Here is a 27597-nt window from a genome sequence, read left to right as displayed (position 1 = left end):
GATGTTTTGTTTCAAGTCAAGACTTGGAGAAACTAGTTCATGCCTTCATCACCAGCAGGGTGGATTATTGTAATGGGCTCCTCATCGGCCTTCCCAAAAAGACTATTAGACAGCTGAAGCTCATTCAGAACATCTGAGCATATCACACCAGTCCTCAGGTCCTTACACTGGCTTCCAGTTACATTTAGGATTGATTTTAAAGTACTTTTACTCATATATAAGTCACTAAATGACCTAGGACCGAAATATATTTAAGATATGCTCACTGAATATAAACCTAACAGACCACTCAGATCATTAGGATCGAGTCAGTTAGAAATACCAAGGGTTCACATAAAACAAGGGGAGTCCACCTTTAGTTACTATGCTGCCCGCAGTTGGAATCAGCTTCCTGAAGAGATCAGATGTGCTAATATACTAGTCACATTTAAATCTATACTTAAAACTCATCTGTTTAGCTGTGCATTTATTGAATGAGCACTGTGCAATGTCCGAACTGATTGCACTATATTTTCACAGTTTTTTTATTTTACGTAAAATCATTTTCTAACTGTTTTAAATTCATTTTAAATAAGTAAATTTTTTAATAATTTTAAATTTTTTAAATTTGCTTGTTTTACTCTTGTTCATTATTATTTTACTTTCTTTTATGTAAAGTACTTTGAATTACCATTGTGTACAAAATGTACTATATAAATAAACTTGCCTTGCCTTAGGTATTGTCATGGTACTTCTTGAGTGAACTTACAGAAAAGTTTAGTATCCAATAATACAATTAACAATATTATTGGTATGACTGTATTTACACACACACACACACACACACACACACACACACACACACACACACACACACACACACACACACACATATATATATATATATATATATATATATATATATATATATATATATATATATATACACATACATTCCATGGTACTGCTGTATTTTTATGGCACATAGAAAAAAAGCTGTGTCCACACAGCTATAGTAAAACCATAGTAATATTGGTATGTTTTCAATAGTGGTATAGATGTGCTATGCCTGGCATGACCTTTGCCCTGAGGAGAAGGGATTTTAAGACTTTGTGACCAGATTTCTGAAATGGAAACCAGGGACATTTCCTAGCAGTCATCCAAATGTCATATATAAGTTTTTTTAAAAAGGTCAAAATACTGTTGTTGTTGTTTTTTTCTTGTCTTTTTTAGTTCCATATAATTTGTATGGTTTTGATGTCAGTTTGACAATTCACCAAAACTCACACTATGAAAAAAATAAAATAATATATATATATATATATATAGAGAGAGAGAGAGAGAGAGAGAGAGAGAGAAAGAGCAAAGGCATCAAAACTAAATATCACATTATATTCTAAAATTAAAATTAAAAACAGGCCTATGACTTTTTTTACACACACACACACACACACACACAAGATACATTACAAAAATAAATAAAATAAGAGAAGTAGAACGGATAAATAAAACTAATGATATTAAAATGAACTGACTTAAGCTGCATGATACACACTGCTAGCGATCTGAACTGAACCAATTCTGAACTGACTGGTGCTGATTAATAACACTATTGTTTTTTAGAGCTGTTTTACAGAAGAATCCGAATGGTCTCCATAGTTTCAGTTTCCTTAACTGATTCTGTTATTTTACAGTTTATTGCATTTAATATTTTCATTTTCAGAAACTGTGAATTTACTGTGTAAAGAACAAATATTAGTCAAGTCAAGTCAAGTAACTTTTATTTATATAGCGCTTTAAACAAAAAAGATTATGTCAAAGCAACTAAACAACAATAATTAGGAAACCAGTTAAAGGCAGTTCATCATTGAATTCAGTGATGTCATCATTCAGCTCAGTTCAGTTTGATCATTTGCAATCAAGTCAACGATATATCTGTAAATGAAGCGTCCCAACTAAGCAAGCCAGAGGCGACAGCGGCAAGGAACCGAAACTCCATTGGTGACAGAATGGAGAAAAAACCTTTGGAGAAACCAGGCTCAGTTGGGGGGCCAGTTCTCCTCTGACCAGACGAAACCAGTAGTTCAATTCCAGGCTGCAGCAAAGTCAGATTGTGCAGAAGAATCATCTGTTTCCTGTGGTCTTGTCCTGGTGCTCCTCTGAGACAAGGTCTTTACAGGGGATCTGTATCTGGGGCTCTAGTTGTCCTGGTCTCCGCTGTCTTTCAGGGATGTAGAGGTCCTTTCTAGGTGCTGATCCACCATCTGGTCTGGATACGTACTGGGTCCAGGTGACTGCCGTGACCCTCTGATCTGGACACAGACTAGTAAGAACTCTTGCTGCTGCATTTTGGACTAGCTGTAGTTTGTTTACTAAGCGTGCAGAACAACCACCCAATAAAGTATTACAATAATCTAACCTTGAGGTCATAAACGCGTGGATTAACATTTCTGCATATGACATTGAGAGCATAGGTCGTAATTTAGATATATTTTTGAGATGGAAAAATGCAGTTTTACAAATGCTAGAAACGTGGCTTTCTAAGGAAATATTGCTATCAAATAGCACACCTCGGTTCCTATCTGATGACGAAGAATTGACAGAGCAGTCATCAAGTCTTAGACAGTGTTCTAGGTTATTACATGCAGAGTTTTTAGGTCCTCTGTCTTTTCAGAAGTTAGCAGTAAGAAATAACTCGTCATCCAGTTTTTTATATCGACTATGCATTCCTTTAGTTTTCAAACTGGTATGTTTTGCCGGGCTGCAAAGAAATATAGAGCTGAGTATCGTCAGAATAACAGTGAAAGCTAACACCATGTTTCCTGATGATATCTCCCAAGAGTAACATGTAAAGCATGAAGAGTGACGGCCCTAGTACTGAGCCTTGAGGTACTCCATACTGCACTTGTGAGCGATATGATATATCTTCATTCACTGCTAGAAACTGAAAATTCAACAAAGTTTTCTAGTCTATGCAAAAGAAATGTTGTGGTCAATTGTGTCGAACGCAGCACTAAGATCCAATAGCACTAATAGAGAGATACAGCCACGATCAGATTGTGACGGTATTTGGCCTTAGAAAAGTTGGGTTCGGTTGCCAGGGGTAAAAACCACCACTATTATTGACTTTAAATACATCATTAGCGATATTACATATAATGATGACACTATTATATTATATGGAATAAATAAAACAAGGAACAACAGGGAAGTTGATTCAAAAGTTTTCTATTCATAATCAATTCCAATTCATTTACTTCAATTCAGTACATTATATTTAAAACAGAAAAAGAAAAAAAGAAATAACTGGAAATAAAATAATAAATCACAATTTTAATGCCAAGCCCAGGAACATTTACCTTTTAAATACCTTACAAATATAAATGAGTGACAAATAAATCGGCAAATAATTAAACAATTAAATAATTCCAACAATTAAGCTTACCTTGTCACTCATTAAACTACTGGGCCTGAAACGTAATTCATAACATCACACAATATTTACAACTGAAATCGGCAATTCGAGCGCCAACATAAATAAAATGAAAATCTCCCTAGACCAAAAACCTCCTCAAAACACATTACATATAATGCCCTGAATTAGCATTGACATCACCATCATAACTTCACAACCAATTGGAAAAAGCTCTCTGTCAAAAACTCAATTAATTCAATGAGGGAATCACATTCCACAAAATAGGAATCGTAAGCATTAATACACAAAAGACCGCAGCATTAAATGTAGTATGAACACATTAATGCAAAGCGGGCTACCACAACACTCACAAACCGTGCACTAGTGTGACCATGACCTGGAATAACCCGCATGCCTAACCAAGGCGAGAGAGAGAGAGAGAGAGAGAGAGAGAGAGCGAGAAAGACGCAATCATACTTCCTTAAATAACTTCCTACCTGGTTCCCCGTATATACGCTCAAGAGCGACACCCCCAGTACTAAATAGAAAACCACAAATCAGTGACGACGGTCACAAGATGATAAGAGCAGGTCATTTGTAACTCTAAGGAGAGTAGTCTCAGTACTATGATACGGTCTAAATCCTGACTGGAAATCCTCACAGATACCATTTTTCTCTAAGAAGGAATATAACTGTGAGGATTTTACCTTTTCTAGTATCTTGGACAGAAAAGGGAGATTCGAGTTGGTCTATAATTAACTAGTTCTTTGGGGTCAAGTTGTGTTTTTTTGATGAGAAGCTTAGTAACAGCCAGTTTGAAGGTTTTGGGGACATATCCAAATGACAATGACGAATTAATAATAGTCAGAAGAGGATCTATGACTTCTGTAAGCACCTCTTTTAGGAGCTTAGATGGTATAGGGTCTAACATACATGTTGTTGGTTTGGATGATTTAACAAGTTTATACAATTCTTCTTCCTTTAGTAGAGAATGATTGGAACTGTTCCTCAGGGGGTCTATAGTGCACTGTCTGTTGCGATACTGTAGCTGACGGCTGAATGGTTACAATTTTATCTCTAATAGTATCGATTTTAGAGGTAGAGTAGTTCATAAGTCATTACTGCTGTGATGTTGGGAAATGTCAACACTTGTTGATGCTTTATTTTTCGTTAATTTAGCCACTGTATTAAATAAATACCTGGGGTTATGTTTGTTTTCTTCTAAAAGAGACAAAAAGTAATCAGACCTAGCAGTTTTTAATGCTTTCCTGTAGGATAGGTTACTCTCCCGCCAAGCAATACGAAATACCTCTAGGCAAGGCAAGGAAAGTTTATTTATATAGCACATTTCGTACACAATGGTAATTCAAAGTGCTTTACATAAATAATGTAAATTAATCATGAAGAAAAATAATAACAAAAATAAAACAAGCAATTTTAAAACTTTTAAAATGATTAAAACATTTACTTAAAATGAATTTAAAAACAATTAGAACATGATTTTGCATAAAAAAAACAAAATAAAAAAAAACAGTGAAAATATAGTGCAATCAGTTCGGGCATAGCACAGTGCTCATTCAATAAATGCACTGCTAAACAGATGAGTTTTAAGTCTAGATTTAAATGTGACTAGTATATTAGCACATCTGATCTCTTCAGGAAGCTGATTCCAACTGCGGGCAGCATAGTAACTAAAGGTGGACTCCCCTTGTTTTGTGTGAACCCTTGGTATTTCTTGGACTCGATCCTAGTGATCTGAGTGGTCTGTTAGGTTTATATTCTGTGAGAATATCTGAAATATATTTCGGTCCTAGGTCATTTAGTGACTTATATACGAGTAAAAGTACTTTAAAATCAATCCTAAACTGGAATCCTTCCTGTAACTGGAAGCCAGTGTAAGGACCTGAGGACTGGTGTGATATGCTCAGATGTTCTGAATGAGCTTCAGCTGTCTAATGGTCTTTTTGGGAAGGCCGGTGAGGAGCCCATTACAATAATCCACCCTGCTGGTGATGAAGGCATGGACTAGTTTATCAAGTCTTGACTGGAAACAAAACATCTAATTCTTGCAATGTTTTTTAAATGATAGTATGCTGATTTAGTTACTGCTTTGACATGACTACTGAAACTAAGGTCTGTCTCCAGAATCACACCAAGATTCCTGACTTGATTTTTAGTTGTTTGACCCCTAGAGTCAAGGGATGCATTCACCTTGAAAACTTAATCTTTGTTTCCAAATGCAATGACTTCAGTTTTTTCCTTGTTTAACTGAAGGGAGTTCTGGTACATCCAACTATTAATTTCATCAATGCATTGGCAGAGGAAGTCAATGGGGCTGTAGTCATTTGGAGATAAGGCTAGGTAAATCTGGGTATCATCAGCATAGCTGTGATAGGCAATTTGGTTCTTTCTCATTATTTGACTTAGGGGAAGCATATACAGGCTAAACAAGAGCGGAGCAAGAATTGAGCCTTGTGGGACTCCACATGTCATGGACGTCCACTTAGACTTATGCTCTCCTAGACTCACATAATAGCCTCTCCCTTCTAAGTATGACCTGAACCATTTGAGTATCATCCCAGAAAGCCCGACCCAGTTTTCCAGTCTCTCTAGTAGTATGTTATGATCGACAGCTCTAGTTTACCTTTAGAGCTGCACTCCATTTTCAGAGCTGCTTTCTTTAGGGTGCGAGTTAATAGTGAGAATTGGTCTTTTAAATAAAGCATTACCCAAATATTTTAAGAGATTTTTTCTAGTGTTATTTTTTGTTTGTGCTTTTGGAGGATGTTGGTCTAACTTACAGCATTTTGCAAGGTGTTGTGAACATGCTGTAAAATACCAGAGCCATTTTTAGGAAGCTAGTAATGCAAACCTTGTTAACAAACTACCTCTAAACAGTAGAACTATATGTGTTGTTTGTATTATTTTGTTGTCATCAGTGTTGTAATACCATGTTACCAAAGATTCAGGGTAACAGCAATGATGGTTTTTGGGGAACCATTATGTCGAAGAAATTCAAAAACACATTTAAAATGTAAACATTTACCAACACATTTAAAATAATCAGACTCAGACAGCATTACGTAACAGATCTTTCAAAGTGCCATTTTATTCCATATCCATAATTCAAAAATATCAAATTTTTGCAAAATCCTGCATCAAACGACAGCGATCGGCCACAAAGTCATGCCTTCATATACCATTTAAACTCAAAATCAAATGGATTTCTGCTTACCGACACAGAAGGTCCCTGACACTGGTAATAAATGAACTGTCTGGCCAGTTTAGAAGACACACCGATCCAGTCTCTGTGTACAATACTCTTTAATAAGAACTTTTACATCATAATATAAAAATATGACTTGCTGGGAGAAGAGGGTTCTTCTTAAAACTGTAATGGAGAGCAGAATGCCGTAAAAGAATAAACTATTGCACATTCATCTAATCCTTGAGGAAAAACACTGTGGGGAATATATTCTGAACTAAGAAACATTCATCCCTGCAATGCCACGCACAATGAACCCGTTCACACAGTGATACTCACACATGTCCTCAGAGTAGCACAAACTGACACACATAGTGGCTTGTATTTGGCACATGAGGAACACTAAAACATATACTGGGGTCCAAATGTCTGAAACAAATAATTAAAGTGCTTTTGTTTATTTTTAGAATACAATATTTTTCATTACTAATTACATTGACAGTATAATAATTTTATTAACTTATTTTTTACATATTTTATGAGTAATCCAAGAACTGTATGGTTATTTCCAGGATTAAAACCTGTTTTTATACAGTCTATGATTAAAACCCATGATTTAATGTGGTCTCAGACTTTCAAACCTTCATGTACATCCATTATAAATTATTAAAATTCAAAAGAGAAAATGTGACTAGACTTTAGAAATGCATGAACACACACACACACACACACACACACTTTCAGAAGAGACAAAGGCAGTCAGTATGCTTTCCTACACAGGCATTCGGAAAAGCTCTTCAAAACATTCAGATATATCTGGGACTTTCAGTGTAATCTTTAAATAAAGGATTAAATAATTAAATGAAAGAACAACAAAAATAGGTAATTTGTCGGTTTCTTTGAGCAGCGCAGTGCGTAATATACAGTAGAGTTTAATGTATTCGCTGTGGCTTGAGTTTAAGGACAACCTGTTTATCACTTTAGCAATCATTCAGATTGTTTTATTTCATACACTCATCTCTGTGCACAACTCCAAAATTTAGATAATATAGTACTTCTCTTATATAAACAGAAAGTCTCTCTCAATGTTTCTTCCCTCAGCCTAATAAATAGAGAAAACACATTTGAAAGAACTAATTACTGGAGCACTGTACTCGGCAGAAGAGGTATGAGGTGAGGTGTGCGCCAGCAAGTGTGTGTGCCTGTCGGTCAAGAGCTGTCCACCACTTGGTGCGGCAGGGTAACAAAAGAGCCGTTAATGAAGGAGCCTTGTTTTTCACGTCCCTTTAGGAAGTAGGTGAGCAGCTCTCCTTTCCCCTTGACGAATATGGGTCCTCTCCTGACGAAGCGGAAGCCGTAGTCCTTCAGGATGCAGTAGCAGTCCTCCACCACCTGGGGGAAGCAGAGTTTGTTTAGCTAGCATACAGAGATGTCACTGTACATTTCTACTTCCTGTTGCATCGTCCTGTTTTTTTTTTTTAATGTTCTCAGGTTTTATTCTAAAGGCCTATTCACTCCAAGGACGAAAGTCAATAACGATAAAGATAACGATAAAAATATAGTTCTAAAAATCATTCTCAGTATTAAAGAATACCAGAATCCACACCACAACTATAACGATAAAGGCACAATTTCGTTGGAATCACTTTTTTACAGCTGATGAACAATAAAAATATTGACAGCCAATCAAAATCCATCCTGCTGTAATGTGCTTGAGAATTTAAAGTGGCAGACACGCGTGCGCCAAAATAAACAGACAATATAATCCGGTGGTGTGGACGCTAATATCATTATCTTTATAGTTATCGTTATATCATGGTGTGAATGAGCCTTAAGACATCAGTAAAACCCCCTTGTGATTTCTTGCGAGTCTTGATAAAGGTGCTTGCTAACAAATCGCTAAATGTGACTACAGAGGTTGTCAAGACATTAAACATAATCACACCAAACAAGTAAACTTATCTACTCATGTTTATAATCACGCTCTTGCTTACTGTTGTAACTCATGATTTACAGGTTGTAAATTTTAAATAAAGACTGAAAGAGTTTTTGGAAGCTTTGTGATGAGGTTAAAATCATATGACCATGGTATTTATTGTTTTGTTTGTTTATATCTTTAGCTTTAGTACACTACAATATATTTTCAAAAAGAGTACATATTACATAAATAATAGTAAGTGCGAACTGAATATATTGTTTATTGTAAATGCAATTAGCCAAACTTTAGTTTTTTTTTTTTTTTGATCCACCTAAGATCATCTTTACATGTAATTTTATAATTACTTCTATTGTCTTTGACAAGTATTGACAAGTATTTATGGTAAACTAAAATATACTTTAATTATTGAAACATGTATGTCATGTATTTAAATATATTTGTAATTCAAAACACTTTCGTAATGATTAAGTTGCAACTTAATACATTCATATATTAACTTTAAATAAGCATGTTATTCAATACATCAAAATAAGTGCACAAAAGATAAGTGAAATATAATGATTTAAAATGTACCTTAAAGTAAAATGTTTAACTTTTTTACAAAGTGCAAAGTGTTTATAATTAAATTTAATTGGCCTTTTAATTTTGATTCATTTGTTTTTTTTTTAATTATTTGTAAAAAAATGTATCCAAAAATCCTATTGTCTGTCGTTTTGGTGGGTAAAACATGGTGATGTGAACTTTAAGTTGGACTACAAAAATACATCATCACTCCAGTGCTTATGGGAAGCTCTTTTAAATGTAGTTCAGCTAAAGTCAAGCTAACCAGCATCACCTGGATGTTCCCCATCACCCCTGTGGACTCCATGCGACTGGCGACATTCACAGTGTTTCCCCAGATGTCAAAATGAGGTTTACGGGCCCCGATCACACCAGCCAAAACGCCTCCTTTATTCAACCCTATGGAGAAAACACACAGCCAAACATGAAGCGTTGTGAATCATTGTGTCGTTCACACACAGCCGGACGTCTGGCCACTAACCGATGCGGAGCATGAAGTTATTGAAGGACTGGTAGTTGATGTTCATCAGCGTGACTTTCATGGCCAGAGCAAAATCAGCAAGATCTGCCAAGTGCTGCCAGCGCTCCCGCTCTGAAACCTCTTCTTTCTGTCGGGAAGGACACAAATGGTTTCTACCTCTGTTTCATCAGAACTAGATGGATATATTAGACTCGTATGTACTGTCTTTACCTTCATACAAGCGTAACCATTAGTGTTATTGTCTGGACTGACTCCTGATGCTGCCATATACGTGCTGCCAATAGTCTTGATCTTAGTTATACAGCGAAACTGCGGCTCGTCTAACAGCTAAAGAGCACAAACGTGAGCGAATAACAGTGCTTCTACTTTGACTGGCAACAACTGGGTGAAACACTACTAGTACTTACGCTATCAAAATCCGAAATGATTTCATTGAGGAACCTCAGACACTCAATCCCGCCGTTGTTGATGCTTTCCTCCGTATAGAAATCAGAGAAGTTTGGGATGGAGGCGAACATGACTCCGATCTCATCGTAGGACTGGCTGTAGAGCTCCTGGGACGTAGGAAAGTGAACTGAGGTTTACACAATATTTGTGTAAAATATAGAAGCGGAGGCTGACCGGCAGGAGTTTCTCACCTCATCTCTCTTCTTGGAGCCCAGGAAATGTCGGGCGACGTGCTCCGGAAGCATATTAGTGACCAGAGCCTCGTTCCAGCGCCGCATCTCATACACCTTCTCCTTCTGCTCATGCACTTCAATCTTCCACAGGAACAGCGTGCGTGCCAGCTTCTCCACCTGAGCCAGAATGTACACAAAAATATGAATCAGCACAACTGTTTTCATCATTGACAATAATCAGAAATGTTTCTTGAGCAGCAAATCAGCATATTAGAGTGATTTCTCAAAGATCATGTGACACTGAAGACTGGAGGAATGATGCTGAAAATACAGCAGTACATCACATTTTAAAAGACAAAGTTCAATCATGAGACTCTAGATGGCACAGGCTGATATAATCACATCATTATTCACACCAGCAGCCAATGAGCTCGCTGCTCAACCTTCAAACACTCATCTAGTGCTTGCTGTAACAGTTGCGTCACACTTTAGAAACCCTTCACCTTCCCCAGCTCCACCTGCAGCATATACAGCAGCATGTCTGTGGATGTATTGGCAATCCTGCAGCAGCGTAGCAGATCTATTGTTCCCAGACCAAACACATTAAAATGTCCATCTCTATCACCATGCTATATTCACACAGAAGAGTTATTTTAAATTGAAATAATATTGAATGCAATGAATGCAGCCTTGGTGAGAATAAGAGTCTTCTTTCAAAGCATTAAAAATCTTACAGACCCCAAACTATTGAAATGTAGTGCACTTTAAAGAAAAGTCTCTGGGGTATATTTGTAGCAATAGTCAGAAATACACTGTATGGGTCAAAATGATCGACTTTTCTTTTATGCCAAAAATCATTAGGATATTAAATAAAGATAATGTTCCATGAAGATATTTTGTAAATTGTTAATATATCAAAACTTAACGTTTGATTAGTAATATGCATTGTTAAGAACTTGTTTGGACAACTTTAAAGATGATTTTTTTGCACCCTCAGATTCCAGATTTTCGAATAGTTGTATCTCAGACAAATATTGTCCTCCTGACAAGCCACACATCGATGGAGAGAAGATTTATTCAGCTTTCAGATGATGTAGAAATCTCAATTTCAGGAAATAGACCCTTATGAATGGTTTTGTGCTCCAGGGTCACAAATGCCATTGATATCAAACCTGACAGAATGCATATAATATATAATTTGATTTGAAAGGATCTAAAAAGTTGACAATTTTCCATAAATAACAACATACATTTTGGTCCGTTCCTGAAACATAACTCCTGTATGAATTCAGAAGACTTGGGATAAAAAACATTACATTTTTTGGACTTTGAGTGGCTGGGATATTGTTCAAAAAGTCTACTTTTGAGACTCAATAAAGAAAGATAAAAAAGTTAATCTCACATGTCGGGAGAAGTAGTAGAAGCTGACCATCATGATGAAGATCATCACACTCATGGCATATTTGGAGGGCACAAGATGAAATCTGTAAAACAAACAAACAAACAAAACAGATTAAATCACCTTGAAATGTAAAACCGAATTTCTCTATTTTAATACCTAGAGATAACAGGCTCATTCAATGTCAGTAAGTCTGATCACTTAAAGGGACAGTTCACCTAAAAATGACATTTCTGTCATCATTTATGTGATGTTAACTATGAATTTCTTTCTTCTTGTGAACACATTTTGATTAATATTTGTAACCCAACTGTCGACGGTAGCCACTGACTTCCATAGCATGAAAAAAAACTATCTTCTGTTGTGTTCAGCAGAAATATTTCTTAAGCATGCAAATCTGCATATTTTAATAACTCCTAATGGATCACGTGACACCGAAGACTAAGAGTAATGATGCTGAAAATTCAGCTTTGCATCACAGCAATCAATTGACTTGACTTGACATGGAACAACATGAGGGTGAATTTTCCTTTTTGGGTGAAATATCACTTTAAATCAGCAGCAACACCCCTCTGCTAAACAGACTTCTTGATTTGAGATGTTATTCACACACTGATTGGAGATAATACTGCTAGTCCCTGCTGTGATTGGTGCTTGACCCACCTGTAGTCCTTAAAGCGCGTCAGGTCGTACAGGTCAAAGATGTCCCTCCAGCTGTAGATGTTGACCACAGCTGTAGCTCCGGTGATCAGCAGCATGAGGGTGAGCTTGACCATGTGGCTGACCTGCACCAGCATGGTGGTGGCCATCAGCGCCAGTACGGAGACGTAGCTGTAGTATTTGGGATTCTCTGAGCAGCCGCTGGCGGCCGCAGTGACCGGAGTCGCCTCGTTTGAGGAGGACTCCGGTGGACGACAGCTCAACTACAGAAGACACAGGAGCACAGGTTTCAAAAGCATCATCTTAAACGTGATGTGTGTTGCTTTCTCCGTTGTTTTAGATGCTAAAAAATGATGTTTGTCCATTTAATTCATCCGTTACAGTTTGTGTAATTAAATTACAGTTAGTTATGAAAATGTGGGTGGGTTATTACTTTGTCTACCGCATTCACTGGTTTCTTACCATATCTACTATGTCTGCCATTGTGACTATAAAGATGGCCGCCATGGCCCAAGTGTTGCGAGCCCAGCGCGTGTGATCAATCCAAGTGGAGAACGACACCAATCTCTTTGGAAATACCTTTGGAAACAAGACAAAGAAGCAAAAGTTGTCTGCCTGTTCTGACAGCAGTGAAGTCAGAGGAAAGGCCTGTGATCTAGTCACAGTGTGCATGTGTTCAGTTCGATTTAATCCACAGCAACGTGCTTTTAAAAATCAATAAATTCTTCAGTAGAGCCATACGGACTCATGCGTCCTTCATCTGTTGCCTAGTGGACGTGTGCGTGACCGTCTCTCCCTACGGAAACACATTATCTCTGTTCTCGCTCAATCTGTGTGTGTGTGTGTGTGTGCTTGAGAGAGAATCAATACTGGGAACTTTATTAGTCAATGGGGAATGTGTTGACCTAACTAATGAGGATGAGTCGAATATACTGCTGCGTGCTCCAACAGTAAATGGAAGAGCCTCGGGAACCACATTTCATGCATGTGACTTGTTATATTGATATTACATCAGAAGTTGACGGGTGCATTGGAAATGTATGATTTCTCAGCAGAGCGTGGATCATGATCCGCGACTAATGGAGAGCATGACTGTGCATGTTCAGGAAACCTCATAGAGAGAAGGACCTGATGTTAGCATTAAACATGTTAAAGTTGACACCAAACAAAAGCTGGAAACAACTTTACTACTGTATTTTTGAGTGCAACAAGAAATTCACATCACGTACGAAACCAAGCACACGTGTTAAGCATGTGATTGGTGGAGGAAGGAGTTATAACAGTAACTCACCCGAGGAAAAATGGCTGCCAGCGAACAGAGAGTAAGAATGAGAAGCAAGACTTCACCTACAGCCAGAGTCACATAGTTTGCAACCAACCTGCAGAACAAAAATACACAGACAGGGGAAGATGGAAAAAAAAAGACACAAAAACATTAGAATCAAAGTAATACAGCAATACAGAAACACATGGCCATTCCTAGCGTAATGCTGTTAAAACACTTGTGAAAAAGATCGTGTTTGATTTCTATTTTATATTGTATTTAAATCTTAAAAGTATAAATAAAACTCAAATTAAATAAAAAACGGTAAGGTAAATTAACTGTAAAATATGATTTATTATTGCTGAATCAAGCTAAATAAATCAATGTATTGGTAACACTTTAAAATAATGGTCCATTAGTTAATGTTAATGAACAAACAATGAACAGTACATTTATTACTGTATTTATTCATCTTTGTTAATGTTAGTTAATGAAAATATAGTTTTTCATTGTTAGTTCATGCTAATTCACAGTGCATTAACTAATGTTACCAAGCATAACTTTTGATTTGAATAATGCATTAGTAAATGTTGAAATTAACATCAACTAAGATTAATAAATGCTGTAGAAGGATAGTTCTTGCTTAGATCATGTTAACTAACATAACTAATGGACCATTATTCTAAAGTGTTCCCAATGTATTTATTAAATGTATTAATTAACTAAAGTATGCTGAAGTGACAGATGAATCGAAATCAAATCAGAATCTAACTGAATCAGGAAACCCAGCTTTCAGTGAAGGTCGGAGACAAAGGAAAACGCCAAACAGCATCAGGACTTTATTTTTGGACCAACAAACAGATGCTGATATAACTGTAAACAGATTAGGACTGGCCTCCGTTGACCTGTGGCTGCTAAAATAGCGGGCTGATGTGTTACTAGTTAACTGACCTGGGGTCAATGAGCGCCTCCATGACGGCGGTGAAGAGCAGCACCACACACGAGCAGCTGAACGCCGCTCCGCTCTGCTTCTCCTTCTCCACCGAGAAGCGTGTCTCCAGCTCCGGATCAGTGAAGCGCATGGACAGACCATTAGTGTGCTTCCCTTTCAGTCTGAAGTGCACACAGAAACACACACATCCAGCTGTTCAACACAACCACTGCAAAATAAGAGTGCGCTACGAATCCTAAAAGTATATTTAAAGAAAAAAAAACTACTAGCAGATAATATAATATTAATAACAAAGAGAGACACTTTCATGTTTCCTAACACACTTAAGTACACTTTCAAAAAGAGCACTTTGTAATCATGCCAAATTAAAAGTTTTACTTTACAGTTCAGGTAACACTTAAAAGCATGATCTTTTAACCCTGCACCATACCTACATTTAACCACTACCTTACTAACTATTAATAAGCAGCAAATTAGAAGTCAAATTTATCTTGTGTCATGTTTTTAAAAAGTAACACCTATTTTGATGCATTGACTAATATATTAAAGCACATATGAAGTACTTGATTATAATTTTAACTTAAGTGTGTTAGTCGACATATATTTGAAATGTACTTAAATTGCAACTTAATCAATACAAATATTCAAATACATGATATATGTTTCAATAGAAATGTCCTAAAAGTATGTTTTCGTTTGTCATAAATGTTTGTCAGTACATTCAGCAGGAACACTTAGCAGGAAGACTTATTATGAAATGCACTTAAGTCCTACTTAAATTGGTCAAAAACACTTGTTCAACTAACTGCGTTTAATATACAGTTTTTTGAATGTTTGAGTGTATAATTTCCATAATTGTTCCTCTGCTTACGCCTGCACTGTCTCTCTCTCCAGCAGAGCTTCATTGAGGAGTTTGTTGAGCTCCTGTTCGTTCTCCTGAGCGTCGATGACTCTCTCAGCCAGATCACGCAGACGCAAACGCCGCCGAGGGTTTGGAAAAGAGGGGTTCACCACCTACCACCAAACACACACACATTCACTGTTCAGAAGAATGGGTCCGAAATATGGGATCGTTATAGTTGCAATTATTTGGCACAATTATTCAAGTTGTTGTTGTTGTAGTTTTTTGTCTGATGTTTTGTATTATGCTAATACATAAACATGTTGAACTATATCATATAAAGGGCCGTTTCGATACCAGTCCTGTAATTTTACAGTAATAAATCCCCTTTTTTCTGATTTGCTAAGAAATGCAATAGAATTCGGAAGCCAAATGGGTGGTAACATGTTCATCGCAAGCGGCTATATTATATATATATTTTTTACGATTTTTATAACTAACAAATTCATTCATGCATACATTTTTTTAGAGACTAATGTGAAACCCTTTGCTATTTTAAACTAATTATTTCAACATACAAAAACAGATATTAAACACATTTTTAAATAAGAAAGCAATTATTTCCATTTCGATTACATGCAAATCATTATAATCTGCTGATTTGATTATTATTAATGTTGAAAACAGTTGAGCTGCTTCATATTTTTGGGGAAACCATGGTAGATTTTATTTTTCAGGATTATTTGATTAATATAAATTCTGTTTTATTTGAAACAGAAATATTTTGCAAAATAATTATCACTTCTTCTTTTTTTTTTGTTATCTTAGGGTAAAATAGGTTTTAAATGGTATTCCGCTGTAACTTTAATACAAATGTGACTCTGGAGCACAAAAGCAGTCTGAAGTCTCTGGGGTTTATTTGTAGCAATATCCAAAAATACACTGAATGGGTCAAAATGATTGATTTTTCTTTTATGCCAAACATCATTAGGATATTAATTAAAGATCATGTTCCATGAAGATATTTTGTAAATCTCCTACTGTAAATGTATAAAACTAGATTTTTGATGAGTAATATGCATAGCTAAGAATCCATTTGGAAAACTTTAAAGATGATTTTCTCAGTATTTAGATTTTATTTTGCTGCCTCAGATTCCAGATTTTCAAATAGTTGTATCTCAGTCAAATATTGCCCAACAATATCCCAACAAACCACACATCAACGGAAAGATGATTTATTCAGCTTTCAGATGATTTATAAATCTCTGGTTATGACTGTGGTCCAGGGTCACAAATAGTTAAATAAGTGGAACATGTTTTAAAGTTAATTAAATACCATTCAAAATCTATTTTATGCTAATATTTTTTAAAAAGAAGTTAATAATATACAATTTTCACCTAGCATTATTATTACTGACAGAGCTTTTTCAGGGACTGAAGCGAAATCCTTTGCCACTTGAATCTATCATTAAGTAAAGAAGTTAAACAGACTGATAGTGTTCAGGACAGCTCCAGATGTCAGTGTGTGAGATCATGGTGTCATTACGCGTGTGTCCAGCTCCTCCGGCTCCTCCGGTGTGGTGCAGGCCGTGTGGACGCTCCCGTTACACTCCGTAGTGTTGATCAGCAACGGAGAACTCCCATTAGACGACGTCACCGACAGCTTCTGGAGGAAACCAGCGGTGAGAGCGTGAGAATGAGAGACACACAGAGGAACAGAAACAACAGACACAGGAAACGACACTCACTACTCCATTGATGTTGCTCTTGCTCACGGGTCCCTTGGGCACCACCACCAAATACGTCTCAATGCCCCTTTCCTTCAGGTACTCGCAGCGGTCTCCTCCGTTCCCCGGCTCCACGTCAAACTCTCCATGAAGACACTCCAGGGTACTCTGGGAGATGTGCACTCGCCTATCAGACACACGTTTGAGTGTGTTACTGGCCAACACAACCAGCTGCTTCACTCAGGACACACACAATGTTGCTGCTTAGCTGTTGAAAACTACCCTGTAAGTTCACTAAACGGCTTCAGGATCCATTTTCTGAGCCACTTAAGTAGGACTTAAGTGTTAGATACCTTGCTAATCATGCTAAGTACATGCTAGTCATTTGCTAATCATGCTAGCAACATGCTATTTTTTTAATGGATGGACACTTTTTATTTCACTTCTTTTGGACTGATGCATGCAACCCACTGAGTGCCATCAAACAGCTTCTTTCTTTCTTTCTTTCTTTCTCTTTCTTTCTTTCTTTCTTTCTTTCTTACTAATCTTTCTTTCTTTAATATGAATCTTTCCTTTTTCTTTCTTTCTTATCTTTCTTACAATGAATCTTTCTTTTTTTCTTTCTTACTAATCTTTCTTTTTCTTTCTAATCTTTTTTCTTTATTTTCTTTCTAACTAATCTTTTTTCTTTCTTTCTTTCGTTCTTTCTTTCTTTCTCTTTCTTTCTAATAAATCTTTCTTTTTTCTTTCTATTTAACTAATCTTTCATTTTTCTTTCTTTTTTCTTTCTTTCTTACAATTAATCTTTCTTTTTTTCTTTATTTCTTACTAATATTTCTTTTTATTTCTTTCTACTCTTTTTTCTTTATTTTCTTTCTAACTTATCCATCTTTCTTTCTAACTAATCTATCTTTCTTTTATTTAACTAATCCATTTTTTTTCTAACTAACTAATCTTTCTTTCTAATCTATCATTCTTTCTAACCAATATATCTTTCTTTCTTTCAACTAATCTATCAATCTAACTTTAAACTACTTTAAACTTCGAACTTCTTTAAACTTCTTCAAACTTTCTGGTCAGGCTTTCTCAAGCCAACTTAAAGTTAGTCTCAACAAACTTTTTTTCTAGTTACTTCTACTGTCTTTGAAATATGGCTAAAGTGTTACTGCTGAATGTGCTGACAAGAATTTATGATAAACTAAAATATACTTCAGTCACTTCTATTGAAACTTGTTTGTCATGTATTTAAATATTTGTAATTACACATTTGTAATGAAGTTGAAATTGAGTACATTTAAATACACTTTTAAGATTTGGAGTAAGCAACAAGTGCACATTCAGTATGATCAAGCGCGGGTCTCATTCCAGTCGGGTCTTACTAATGATTATGACAGATCAGAGTTTAATAATCGAACATATCTCCAGATGTTTCCAGAGCTCAGACGGAGGAAAGTTTACATATGTGACCTGAACAGCCAGACACGTTCACACTTATCTGAGTCATTCCTCGGACTGCATTCACACTTGATCCTTTCATAAATGGATGGCTAGTGAATTTCCCCTAGCATTCAGAAGCTAACAACCGGAGAAGGTGCAGGATTTTACCCAGGTATCCCTCCTGCCTCCATCTTGTTGGCCACCGTCACGTCAGTGGACCACACGTCATACTGCCAGCGCTTCTGTCCCAGCACGCCGCCCAAAACCGTCCCAGAATGCACCCCGACACGCATATCCACATCCGTCTGCGTCTTCTCTCGAACGTATCTGAAACCAAGATGAATGTGTCAGACGCTCAGGCACACCCAGCTCAAGCCATTTCAAAGTCATGGTCTTGAAGCAGTCAGTAATTCCCAGCATGCATCACTCACGAGATGGCCTTAACCATGGCCAAACCCATCATGATGGAGCAGGCCGCATGGTCATCGCGGTAATCTGGAAGGCCACAAATACAGTAATAGCAGTCGCCCAGGATCTTGATCCTCAACTGGTGGTATTTCTAAAGGTAGAGCATCTTAGACTTAGACTTCATCAATGGTTAACCGAGCGTCAATTGAGAGCAACAACGTGTGTCACTTTTTCAGCCGTCTTGGTTATTTGAAATCTTTTCTAACATTATAAATATCTTCACTGTCACTTTTGATCAATTAAATGCATCCTTGCTGAAGAAAGGCATCCGTTTCATTTAAAAGGGAGACTTGACTATGTCATTCATAATGTTTTATCTCTTCAGGATTTCATTTGGATTTTAATATTTGTTTGAAATAAGCTGTAGTACATACACTGCTGTTTCCCATCAATGTGATTTTTACTTTAAACTCGACTGCTGGACTATGCATCTTAAGATCATTAGTCACCAAAAATGATTGCATCTTTAAAAAGGACTAAATGTGTGCTAAGAAAACATGAATGCATATAGCAGTAACTCACGGCTGCTAGCTTGTCGAAGCGGGCGAACAATTCGTTGAGCAGCTTCACCAGCTCATGCGCGCTACAGGACGAGGACAGCTGAGTGAAGCCCACGATGTCTGCGAACAGAATACTGCAACACAAACACAGTCAGAGTCAAACAATCAGCAAACGACGACATCAAGCTTCGCCCTGATTTACTGAAACACTGACCTGACGTTCTCGTGCCGATACATGTACATGGTGTTGAACTGCTGCATCTCTTTCTGACTGGCTTCTTTCTTCATGTCCTGAAGCATCTCGTCTGCGATGTGCTTGGGTAAGATGGACAGCAGGAGACGCTCCTGTACGCAGAAGGACAACCACTCATTAAATAGACGGTTTCATCGGGCGCACGCGCCTGGACCTAAGATAACTTCCGGTCTGTGTTGTGTATATCGGTCTGGCTGCGGTGCCTTCTACAAACGTAGTTAAAGTCAAGGTGATGAGTAGACTGAAGTTGGGGTCAGGTGGTTGTGCTGCGGGATGTGTTTCCCATACATTTATTTATTTTTGGAGACTCGCCACAATTTTAAAACTGATCGATTTTCAAAAAGGCTTCGTTGAATAAACATGAGTAACGTTATGTACTGCACGTTTAATAATAATAATTCCTTACATTTATATGTTTAAATATCAAAACTAGGCACGGGTGTTTTTATATCACTATTTCTGAAAGAAGACTTGCATGCTATATGCCTGTTAACGCAGCGTTTGTGAGCGTAGCTCTGCTTTGTTTAAATCTTACCAAACTTCTTAACGGTATTCAATATGTGTCAACTTTATACTACAAATGACCTCACAGCAAACAGACACTGACCACAATTAATACGTTAAAAGAAAAAGAAATGCAAATTAATATCTCTTATGGATACAGTGCACAAATATATGTATGTTTAAGACACTTCAGCGATGCTAACCATGACCTGAGCTGTTAACAAGTCCACTCACAGCAGGCCACAGTCCACACAGAGCTCGTGCCATGACGGATTTGCTATTTACACGGCAGAATTTGGCAAGAGCAAAGACAGAACGAGTCTCCGAGATGAAACAGAGCTGCTACATGACTATCCATTATGACGTGTAGGCATTTATATATATATATATATATATATATATATATATATATATATATATATATATATATATATATATATATATATATATATAATTAGCCTACAAAAAATTCTTATGCATTGCAATCCTTTAACTTGTAATATTTGGCATGTTTGTGTGCCCTGTGTTTAATAAGCAGCGTGTAGAAAAAACATTGCGCCAGACTTTAGACCAGGTTTGAGTCGGTCTATTTTGCAATCTATTTTCAGCTCCTTAAAATAGCAATCTGCCAGCAATGCACACACCTAATTTTTAGACCAGCTGGGTGCACAAATTAGCGCAAATGCATTTGCTAATTAAACGACGAGGTGCTGGATGGGAAAATGCGAACGGCGCCGGACTGAAACTAGCAAACACACTTGCGTCGCATTGCGCCGGGTGTATGACAGGGCCCTCGATCTGTGTGTTTCTGAGTGAAGCGCAGCACTGTGTTCAGTTGCACACCAGCAGCATCTCAACAGACGCTGCGTGCCTTTGGAAACAAAACTATCTCCCCAAACATGCTAACTGACAAAAGAGAAGCTTCTTCGGTTCTCCGTCAAAACATTAAAAAGCTTGCAAGTGAAGAAATTAAGACATAAATATTAGTATTCTAGTTTCACAGCTGTGATGAGTATCATATTATTTTTTAAATATTAGTTTTTATTTTACAGTGAAATATGGAAATAGTATTATTTATTTTCTTTTTATTTAGTAAATAAGTATTACAAATTATATTTTATTTATGTATTTTTTAAAGCCATATTTATATATAATCACAACACTTTGGACACATTGTGTGTCCCTGCAAACAAGAACGGCAAACCTGGATTAAAAAAATATTTAAATCATATTTTAAATCAGAATCACAATTTTTCTCACAACAAAACTGCCATTTGATTTTGTTTTCCCCTAACCAGAAATATATATCCAGAAGTTTTTTTGTTAAAAAAAAAAAAGTTTTACAAGAAAATACAATTTCAGTCTTTAATTCAATGTGTTACTTTTCATTTGTTTGTCAAACTTTCTATCAGTTTCTGATGTTTCTCATGTATTATTCAAAGGTAAAGTGTGTGTGTGATTTCTGCACCACTAGTGGGATCAAACAGAACTGCAAAAATAATGACTAGCTATGTTGGAAACTGAATATTACCTTACTTTATTCTGAACACTGTACACAGTTTCAATATATATATATATATATATATATATATATAGTATGACTCCTTCTACTTCACATGTGTAATAGTACACATTGTGCAACATTTCAAACATGCAGCACTGTTGTCCCACGACCTCACTACATTAAATGTTTAATTCACAGAGTTCACCTTGGGGTCGTTCACACACAAATAAGGGTTTATGAATTCCATTTTTCTATTGTTGCTCGAGTCTCACGTCTTTTGCAGCGTTGCATGCATGACACTGCATTCTAAAAATGCTATGCTCAAGTTCAACTTTAAAAAGCGTGTCTCGAGACCTTGCGTCTGTAGTGAAGGAGCTGCTCAAACTCTGGTGGTTTCTCTCACCTGCTGCTGGCTTTGCTCCTCCAGGTTGAGCTTCACCTCCAGCGACTGCCGAGCCTCCAGAAAGGCCTTGCGGTGTTTGCGGTCGGCCATGTAATACGACATGACGCCCACAGTGATGGCACACAAGTAGATCACAATGTTGGCCAGCAACTGAAAAACACAACAGCACCATCATGACATGACAAACAAGCCTTCCTCGCCCAGCGTCTGCTTCTTTAAGACTACTACTGTATTTATTGGTTGATATAATATTGAAAAAAATATGAATCATCATGGGAATAAAATAATAAATCAGCCACAACAGAGGCAACAAATACTAATAAGTGCTATATTTTTTGTAGATGTAATTTTGGAAAATGATTAATCATCATGAGAATTTGCATAACTAAGTCAATTATAAAACACTATATTATTTTGAAATCAACAAAAAAAGGCACTACAATCAATTCTACCATTATGTATAAATACTATATTTATTAGTAGATATAATTTAGAAAACATAAATAATCACCATGAAAATGCATAAATTACTGAAATGAATAAATAAATAAAAACACTGTAGTGTTTTTAAATCAATACAAAAGGTAATAAAGCTACCGTTATGTAAAAATGCTATATTTATTTGCATATTTAATTTAGAATACAGCTGAATAACTAAATACAAATAAATTGCATAATGTTTTTAAATCAGCACAAAACAGGCAATAACAGTAATAACTGAATGACCGATTTAATAAAAAATAAAATAGAAAATAAGGTAATATTTTTTTAAATCAGCAGAATGACAATTACTGCCGTTATATATAAACACTATATTTATTAGTAGATATAATTTAGAAAACATAAATAATCACCATGAAAATACATAAATTACTCAATGAATGAATAAATGAAAACATTGGTGTTTTTAAATCCGTGTAAAAAGGTAATAAAGCTACCGTTATGTAAAATTGCTAGATTTGTTTACATATATAATTTAGAAAACATGATAAATGATCAAGAAAATACAGTAACAAGTGAATAACTAAATACAAATAAATTGCATTATGTTTTTAAATTAGCACAAAAAAAAACAATAACGGTAATAAGTGAATGACCGATTTAATCAAAAATGTAATCAAAAATTTGGTAATTCTTTTTTAAATAAGCACAGAAAAGGCAGAACAATTACTGCCATATATACTATTATATTTATCAGTAGGTATAATAAAAAAATACATGCTTAATCATCATGAATTACTGTAAGTATTTTATGTAATACTGTAAATTACTGTAATTAGTTATTGAATAAGTTAAAAAAAAATACAGTTTTTTTTGTCAGCACAAAAAAGGTGGTCAAAGTGCAAATCAATCAATCAATCAATAGTGCTGGTTTTGAGTTGGGGTTGAAACAGCCTGCAGTTGTTCTCCACACGTTTCATGAGCCACTGATCTCCAGGTGGTTGCTCTGTAATGTTTTTGAATAAACTGCTTCCTGCGTCCTGCGTCTCGGGGCACAAACAGTCTTGCTGAGTGAAGAGCGAATCACCTCGGCTGGACAGCCACCTGTCGGCCCTTCTGGCCCCGTCACCATCTTATGACTGAAGCAGACATCAGCCCAATCTGATCAAATCATGTCCAGTCATATTTCATCCCAAAATCAAAAGAATATATATCAAGAAGACTTTTCGTGGACAATTAAGCATATAAATTAAAAACGGGAAAACAACAAATGTATAATTAATTTATTATTTAACAACTATTGGGATAAAAATATGTTTGTCTTGAAAATAACACAACATCAACTTGATAGTCTTTAGGTTCAGAGGTTTCGAGTACTTCAGAGTATTTGTAAAGAAACTAATCGTGGAAACCTAAAATCGTGGAATGATACAATAATAGTTTGCGTCTGTTACTTTCTGTCACACCAGAAACGTCCACGCTTTCCTTCAAACGCAATACTGAACCATTGTGTTGTCATCGTCTGAAAAGTTATTTCTCTTCTTTAGAAAAAGAAATGCAATCAATTGTACACTCTGTCTGAAATGATAAACAAACAAAGATAAAACAGTCATGAACGTGATCTGAATGTCCAGTGTTTTTCTGCAGCTGACTCAAGGTCTGATGCCTTTGAGTTGAATCACATCTGCTTCACCTACTTTAGGCTGCTGGTTAAAAGGTGTTTTCAAAGTCTTTTGGGCTTTCTTTAGACTGTAGCATGAGATCAGGTGCAACTGTAACATGATTCATTAGAGAATTTCTATATAGCTAAAGCTTCAGTCCAGTATGAGTGAAGGTACCATTTACACTTATTAATTAGTATTTAACAATACTATGTGATCAAAATGGTTTTAATACTGGTGACACTTGAATCTACAAGGCTTTACAGGACGTATTCCCTTCAGCATGACTAAGAAAATAATATTTTTGTTATTTAATCAGAACCATTTAATATCTAAATTACTGATATATATATATATGTGGAGTCAAATCTTCATACATCCTTTTGACTACAAAGTATGTGTTTGTTTGATGGCCAGAAATTGTTGTCATTGAGTCTTTCACGTTCTCAGGTTTTAACATCGGTTGAATCGGGCTTTGATCAGAACTGTGAGATGATATGAGCCCATCATTTACACCCTTAAAACTAAAGCTACCAAAAAGTGCTTTTTGGTTTTTTTTCTCAGTGATGCTATAGATGAGCCATTTCTGGTTGCCCAAAGAACCTTTCAGTGGTCAGCTCTTAAAAGACCCATGCTTTTCTAAGAATGAAGTACATTTAAAGAACCTAAAGATCCCTTTCCCACCATACATAACGGTTTCATTCTACAGAAGGTTCTTTATAGAGGACCAAAAGGTTCTTTAGATTGTTAAAATGTTCTTCACACTTAGCCAAACATGGTTCTTTTAAGCACTGGAAGGTTCTTTGGGGAACCAAGTATGGTCCTTTTGGACATTTTGTGAAATGGAAAGGTTCTTCATGGAACCTCTCGAGACCCATCTTTTCTCCTCCAAACTGCTGGCATCATTTTCCTCACCTGTCTTCCCAGAGCCGCCCCCTGGATGTCCTCCTGCTGCTGCTGGGCGATGGTGACGCCCAGGGCGAGGGTGTGCACGCCGCAGGACACGGCCGTGATCAGCACTATAGGGGTCAGCCGCAGCGGCAGCGTCAGGAAGAAGGAAAAGCTAAAAAACGCCTGCCAGCCCACCGTGTCGCTGGGCTGATGGAAGCGGGCGAAGTTCAGTCCTAGGTAACAGAAGATCTGGGCCGCTATGAGCACCCACAAGGCGTAGGGCACCAGGCGGCGGGTCACACGGTCCGGGAGCAGACCGAACCGGCACAGCAGGTACAGCAGGACGTCCACCGCCAGCCCCACAGACGCCACGGCCACAGACGCCAGCTTATCACCGGTGTACAGCACAGCACACATCACGATGATGTAGCAGTCGAAGAGGGCTGCGAACACCACCAGCACCAGCAGGGTCTCGTGCCGCTGCCGCCGGAAGTAGGTCTGGTAGAGGTTCTCCAGAGAGTCCGGCGCGAAGGTCAGACGCATGAACCGCGGCAGACACAGACAGCAGCCGGAGCTGCGCACGGTCACCTCATGGGTGCGTCCCACCGCCTGCCCGGGGTCAGAGGGCAGGGTGACCGAACAGTCCGCCGAATACTCCGCAGAATACTCAGGCTCCGAAAAGGCCCGTTTCCGGTGCATTCTGGAGTGCTTGATTGTAAAAGATGCTATAAAAACTAACACTCCGTGTGGGTCTCAATGCAATGGATGCTGGGAAAACATTGCCTGGAAACGTGTTCGCCAATGTCCAAACCTGAGATCAGATCCGAAGCGGCCACCTGATTGTCATGCCTGGCATGTTTAGACACCGAATCAGATCTTGCATGCATGTTCGTGCCACTGGCACCTAGAGAGACGCTTTGGCACTTGGGATGCGCTTCTCGAACCAATGCCCCCAGCTGCACGCCTTTGTTTTTATCTGAGAGCTGTTTACACATCCATCAGCCTCTCTGTTTCCAGTCTCGGGTCCAGTCTCGGTGTCCAGCAGCGCTCACGGTGGGTTTCCATGATGAACCCTCGCATGGAGGAAGAACATCAGGTCTCAGGAAGGAAGTGAGGCGACCATTGAACCAGATGTTTCGCCAAGGATCAGCATGACATGCAGTGACAAGCGAAATAAAATCAGAATGTCAGCTTAAATCGAGAAAACAGAGGCGATCGTGATCGCAGAGCGCATCGTGGCCTGATACAGTCTGTTAAAATGCACTTCCCTTCCTGTGCATCACACTGGATTCACGCAGGAAATACATGTTGCGCTCCGGTGCTGTGTGAAATATGGAAATGCATTTCACAGTACACCGCTGCTGCCTTCTGTTACACATATCCTCACATCTTCAATACTGAAACCACCACAAGACGTGCAAATCAAGATCTCAGTGATGAAAACGTGGATCTCTCTGCAGACTGGCCGTTTCTAATGGAAATACAGCGCTGCCTTTATCCGTAACGTATCCATAATCACATTCACGGTCCGATTTGTGGCAAAGAGCAATTTCAGAATCACCCGTGAAACACATGAAAATCCACCGTATGCTCGATTCCAAGTCTTTTTCCTCCAAAAGTCATTAATAATCACGCGACCTCCCGTTCCATGGATGGAAGAAGTGGATACTACTGGCACAGTCCTGATAAACCAGACCCGACACTCCACAAACCTGACTTTTCATTCAGTCTGTGTAGTGTGTACATATACACAGAGATCCAGTCGTTCTCACTTTCTAAATGCAAACGAACGTGATGTCCGATTCGCGGAGGAATTGTTGTTTGGAGTCGTGTCTTATTAATGATTCACACGAGCCGAGTCGTGAATCATTCGATGTGAATGGAGAAAGTTAGCTTGAGTGAAGCTGACAAATAGGTTAGCCTACCATAAACTGTATAAAAATAGTAGCCTACATATGTCGCCTTAGTAACGCCAAACACTGTTTATAATTCATAATATACATATTGTTAAATAGCAGTATTTAGCAATAGGTTAATGTACATTCATCAATTCGGCTGTGAGGGAGAACTGAGACGTGACTGTCACGTTGAAAGCTCACTTTGTGTAATGCAATCATTAACAGACACCATAGTTAAGCTTCTACGAAAAAAATAATTAATTAAAATGCCGCGCGCGTTTTTTGAGAACACTTTTCGGTGATGACTCGTTTGAATCGATTCTCTTATTTTAACATTTCGAACGAACCGATTCGCTTCCATGAATCAGATTTCTGAACGCAGCAAACGAAAATGACCAGTCGCAGGCTACTATGGCGACGGCTCGCGATTTTAATATTAATTCTAGGGTGCTGACGTATATTCACAGGCGTCCAATCACGCGACCTGTTTAACATTCATGAGCTTGACCTTCTCTATAGTAGGATTGGTCAGTGCGTCCCTGTTACCCCTCTCTTCACCCCCCCACCCCCCCCTTCAGTGGGCACGGTTTGCAA

At 37.5% G+C, this 27597-nt stretch overlaps 1 protein-coding gene across 2 annotated transcripts; it reads right to left on the bottom strand.

Moving 5' to 3' along the window:
* Positions 1-6473: 6473 nt before the first annotated feature.
* LOC132102722 (adenylate cyclase type 3-like) lies at positions 6474-26082 on the bottom strand. 2 transcript variants are annotated; one of them, XM_059507344.1, is made up of 20 exons: positions 25130-26082; positions 22113-22262; positions 19663-19793; positions 19471-19582; positions 18912-19039; positions 18649-18807; positions 17065-17230; positions 16863-16982; positions 15347-15489; positions 14475-14636; positions 13551-13638; positions 12722-12838; positions 12263-12522; positions 11603-11684; positions 10219-10377; positions 9988-10134; positions 9791-9907; positions 9581-9707; positions 9374-9498; positions 6474-7991 (listed from the first exon to the last, which is right to left on the bottom strand). In XM_059507344.1, exons 1-20 carry the CDS (start codon positions 25802-25804, stop codon positions 7809-7811), a joined length of 3351 nt encoding a protein of 1116 aa, XP_059363327.1. In that variant the 5' UTR covers positions 25805-26082; the 3' UTR covers positions 6474-7808. The 2 variants fall into 2 exon arrangements, with proteins under 2 accessions (XP_059363327.1, XP_059363328.1); XM_059507345.1 differs by having other exon boundaries at positions 16863-16979.
* Between the last annotated feature and the right edge of the window lie 1515 nt (positions 26083-27597).

This window comes from Carassius carassius, chromosome 24 (assembly GCF_963082965.1).
Source record: "Carassius carassius chromosome 24, fCarCar2.1, whole genome shotgun sequence".
NCBI classification, from domain to species: Eukaryota; Metazoa; Chordata; class Actinopteri; order Cypriniformes; family Cyprinidae; genus Carassius; species Carassius carassius.
Note: the sequence above shows the minus strand (reverse complement) of the source record. Positions and strands in the feature narration are given on the sequence as shown.